Here is a 5,000-nt window from a genome sequence, read left to right as displayed (position 1 = left end):
AAATAATATGATTACGCACCAATTGTATTGTATTCAATATTCATGATTAGCAGAATCAATGTTGTTTTGGGCTGTTTTATATTAAGGTAACTCACAAGCTACATGTACTTCAACAAATGTTTTCTGAAGACCAAATGTGAGACTGACATTTTTAGTTGTATCAATTAGATGTATCCCTTATCTCACTTTTTCTATTGTCTCTTTTGCTTTCAGAAAGAAACAGATCCAAATCATAAGTGGGCATCACGTTGGGACTACATCCTTGACTCCATGCCTCATACAAGAATTCAGTGGTTTAGGTACACTGCAAATTACTTACTTTTGTGAAGTTATGTGTAACAAGGGCAACCAATACAAGATGTTCTTTCTTTGGAACATTTCCCACATGCCTTGCTCAGCCCAGTCGAAATGTCTTTGAGTAGTAGGCAAGCTGGCTCTAGTAATAGGCAGCAGAGGCCCAAGGCCGCTGCTTCGAGGGCCCTGGCCCTTGCATGCTAGGAGGGGGGTCGGGGGCATGCTCCCCCGGAAAATTTTGAAAATGTGGTCTTCAAATGGTTGCATCTGGTGCATTTTAGGGTAAACTGAGATCCTATTAGATTGCATTAAGATAACAGTAATGAATTAAGAGTCGCACAAAACCGTCAGTTTTCAAATTAACGTTACCGTATTTACCCGTGTATAAGTTGATCCCATGTATAAGTCGACCCCCCATGTTTGATGGCAAAAAAAGCAATTTCTTTATTTCTTTGCTAAATGTTCATGGGATACTAATCTTGCATTCTTTGATTTCTGGAACTGTGGATTCACAAAAAATTAAGGGCCTTGAGCACTTAATAGTTTTGTGGTTCAGCAGTTGTTGTATGTGCAGGCATTTTGTCCTTGAATTTCGAAAAAGTTCTCAGAAAATCGAACATGTAAAGCTCAAACTAACCTGTTTCGTTGTTCAAGGATAAAGGGCTTTAGAGGATAAGCACAACATGATAGAAGCAGGAGTCAATCTTTGAATAATTATGTCGAAAACGATGTGAAATGTGCAAGGTTTATTGGTGCTTGACTTATAATTTCTCACATGGCAAACGAAACAAAACGCATAAACCAAACAATGCAAAGTTTGCAAAAGCATTTAAATCATCCAGGTCTGTATAAAGAATAAAAAACAATCATTACCAACCAGCATTTTCAGGCAACACGAGTGACGATCATGCTTGCACGCAAACATGAGGTATTGTGCCAGGTTACTAAGCCATTGAAGGATCGCGTTTTATTTGAAGAAACAAGAATGTGTTTTGAGAATGTTTGAGAAGGGATAACGCACGGTGGGTACACCTCTGATGTACAGTTCGGGTAAAGTCACGGTAAAATTTGTTATTATTTTTTCTTTTTGATCGCCTGTGCTCTTACAGTATGGGAAATTAACGTGACGTCACAAAAGAATCATCTTATTGCATCTTTGACCAAAAAGTTTCATTCAGGCAAATTATGTTTTCTCCCCCCCCCCCCCCCCCCCCTCCCCACCAATCAAAATTTTTCCCGTGCACTGATGCTTATTTGGTATGTTATGAACACAAACTTTTGTTAGGTATACCAAGGTGTAGCCCAAGTCATGTATTTTTGTTAACTGCTGTCATCTTTTGTCTGCAGCATCATGAATTCTTTGGTTATTGTGCTGTTTCTCACTGGAATGGTAGCCATGATCATGCTGCGAACCCTGCACAAGGACATAGCTCGTTATAATCAGTTAGATTCAGCAATGGTATGATATACTTTTCCAAGAATACAACGGGTTCAGAGAAAAAAACCCAAACACTATTACTATTGATGGTTTTGAAAATGTAGTTTGTGCTCTGGAAAAAGTTATCCCACTTTCTTCATACTGCCTAAGGATGGTTAAATTAGTATACTGCATGTACAATAGCATGTTTAACATCCAAAGGAAGTCCTGGCCCTGAGAAGCCCCTATGGTGAGTGGCAATTAAGTATGTTTTGTATTATATTATCCTGGGCTCTTTTATTGGTCAAGTTTGGAAGTGCTTACTCAATTATGAGCAGTAACACAATGTAAATAGGTAATAGAATACACACACTTAATTGACCACTCCCCATAGGGGCTTTTCAGAGCCAATGAAAGACAATCATGACAGAACAGAACAATCAACAACGACTGTTAAGAATCCCAGTTGGCCGGATGCAAGCAAGTTGGCTATTTACAAGTGCAAACCAGGGAACAAATTCAACCAGTGGTCAGAACATGTCTTGAACCGGGGATCCCTGGAGCTCAAGGCAAGCGCCCAAAGCACTGGGCTGCACTGCTTCCTTAGTAATATTGATACAAAGGTAAATTGGTACAATGTTGAAGTTTCTTCCACTTCTGTTCATTTTCAATTCAAAGGAGGATGCTCAAGAAGAATTTGGCTGGAAATTGGTTCATGGAGATGTTTTCCGTCCTCCCAAGAAAGGGATGCTTCTTTCTGTTATGCTTGGATGTGGCACACAAATCTTTATCATGTTGTTTTTCACTTTAGGTGAGGGCAGCATCTATGGATTATTGTTGTTTTTATCTTAACATGGTCTTTGTCAAATATTTCTTTAAAACAGTGTGGTAAGGTAAGGTTGTGATTGAATAATAATAAGGGGAATTGATGTGTGCAACATGAATGTAGAGTCGCAAAGATAATTGTTATTGTTACACAATTGATGTTCATTTTGCACATGTCAAGTCAAGTCAATAATTATTTATACATGGGGAAACTCCCCAGGATTTATAAAACATTATAAAAATAATGTATACACTATCTACCAATCTACACTCAAGTATAATATAAAAGTTACATCTAAGTACATAAATAATAATTCTAGTCTACAAGTCACAATTTATATAATTTAAATAGTAATAAAGTAGAAATTATTTAATCTGCTTTCCAGGAGTGCCATTTGTATCAAAATACTAATTATTATTATTATAGCTAAATGAAGCCACTGCAGCCTGAACGAAATGCACTCAGAGTACTTGCCTGCTGCAATTCGACAGCTGTTCCGTAGCACCATGCTATTATAACCAAAACTGTTTTCCAGATAATTAGTACGTGGCTTTGGAACAAGTTTGCACTCAGAGTCTCTCAAGGCGAACATGTTACAAAGATATTCAGGGGCTGAGCCATGAAGTGATTTGTGGATCATGACAGCCTTTTAGAATTTGCGTCAAGATTCTCCCAGCTCAATTTTTGTAGAAGTGCAATGTATGTCGGCATCATTGTCATAGTGTTGTAGTTTGTGGAGCTTGTCTGGGAGGGTTTTGTTGCAATTGTCCCACATGACAGGGCAGTAGCCGAAATGTGCCTGAACCATGAGTTGAAAATAGACAGCGACATTGAGGCTGGGACAAAAGGTCTTATGTGTTTCAGAGCCCTGATGCCTGATGCATTTTTTTTGTTCATTTATGTGTTCACTCCAAGACAGTTTTTGGTCAATATTAGTACCCCAATGATTTAGTATGGGAAACCTGTTTAATAGGAGCCCCATCATTGGATAAGAAAGGGGCTAAATGAAGCATCAATTATTTTTTGTTGGAACCGATTAATGTGAACTCTGTCTTGGATTGATTAATGGTAAGTTTGTTTGTGATGAGCGAACATACGAGGCTTGGAGTATTCCAGACTAATAGAGTCTGTTCTATTCCTTGATTTTAATTGAGGCAAGAGGTTAGAGGGGCCTCGCCTGTAGTCTATGCATAAAATCTTCACAAAGGTTTCTTACCCAAGTGGTCTTTGTGGCTGTTGTCTTTTTCAGTCTTTGCATGCCTTGGATTTTTGTCTCCTGCAAACCGTGGAGCCCTCATGACCTGTTCTTTGGTAGGTTGCCAAATTCAGAAATGTCATTTATCTCAATAGCATGCATGAATCAACAGATTCAGGGCTGTAGGGTGTACTTGTAGTTGAGTGACTGGTCCTTTGTCCCCGATTCTGTTGATTTTCTGTTGAAGATAGAAAGTTTCTGAGCAACGATGTAAACGTGTTATCTTTTAGGTGATGTTTGTTTGTCTTGGATCGCCAGCTGGTTATATTTCTGCTAGAATTTACAAAAGTAAGTGGCACAGATGTACATGTGATCAAATTTTATTGGAAGCTGATATGTAGTGATTTTGTGACAAAAAGCCAGTCTAAGTTAGCTTTTGAACCCTGTTGAAGTTACATGTTAAGTTTACATGTAGAAATCTCAATAATGTTGTGCACTTCCTTGAAAGTGAATTTTCACAGACAACTTTCATAAAATGGCATCCATTCTATTTTTCTTTTGTAGTGCTTTTAATTGGACCTATGAGCCTCATTTTGGTTTCTACATTCCTTTGAATTTTACCTGTTGTAGAAAGGCTTACCTGCATTAAAACAAAAGAATATTATTTGGACACCAATATGAAAAAGGTCTTTTTATATCACACCAAACTTTACATTGGGAGCTTTAAAAAGATGTTCAAAGTATCCTTTTTTAAGGACGGTGCCTACTTGTTATTGCTCATACGTTCTGCAAGTCTCAAGATACTCGGATACCTTATGGGTGGTGCTTAGTAATACAGGGATATTGGGGTAACCATGCATTTTTCAGGGATAATTAAGCTTCAATTTGGAAAGAATGCCATACATTGCTTTGTATTTTAAAGCTTTTTACAAATATTGTTCATTAATTATCTTCAAAAACTGCGTGGTTACCTCAATTTCCTTTTTGGATTTCAGTAACACTTGCTAAGATCTGCTTTTCCTGCATATTCAGTAAACCACGCAAAAATACCTTTGAATTAGTAGGCACTGTCCTTAAGTGGATATTACTTTTAAGTTATAGCAAAGAGCAGTAGTTGTCATGCAATGTCATTGTTTTCATATCATAGTGATTGGTGGAGAATTATGGAAAACTAATGTCCTGCTGTCTGCATTCTTTTTTCCTGGGTGAGTGAAAAAATGCTGAAAAACCTTGCCAAAGCTACTAGATAATGCACATAGGACTGGTTT

At 37.7% G+C, this 5,000-nt stretch overlaps 1 protein-coding gene across 1 annotated transcript in view; it reads left to right on the top strand.

Moving 5' to 3' along the window:
* Positions 1 to 5,000, top strand: part of LOC137982896 (transmembrane 9 superfamily member 2-like) — a 20,905-nt gene that overhangs the window by 8,954 nt on the left and 6,951 nt on the right. The window contains exons 9-14 of the mRNA XM_068830061.1: positions 214 to 299; positions 1,642 to 1,753; positions 2,390 to 2,522; positions 3,787 to 3,848; positions 4,023 to 4,080; positions 4,880 to 4,937. Coding sequence (XP_068686162.1) covers positions 214 to 299; positions 1,642 to 1,753; positions 2,390 to 2,522; positions 3,787 to 3,848; positions 4,023 to 4,080; positions 4,880 to 4,937 — 509 coding nt within the window. The remainder of the gene's footprint in view (positions 1 to 213; positions 300 to 1,641; positions 1,754 to 2,389; positions 2,523 to 3,786; positions 3,849 to 4,022; positions 4,081 to 4,879; positions 4,938 to 5,000) is intronic.

The sequence above is a fragment of the Montipora foliosa genome, chromosome 13 (assembly GCF_036669935.1).
Source record: "Montipora foliosa isolate CH-2021 chromosome 13, ASM3666993v2, whole genome shotgun sequence".
Lineage (NCBI taxonomy): Eukaryota > Metazoa > Cnidaria > Anthozoa > Scleractinia > Acroporidae > Montipora > Montipora foliosa.
Note: the sequence above shows the minus strand (reverse complement) of the source record. Positions and strands in the feature narration are given on the sequence as shown.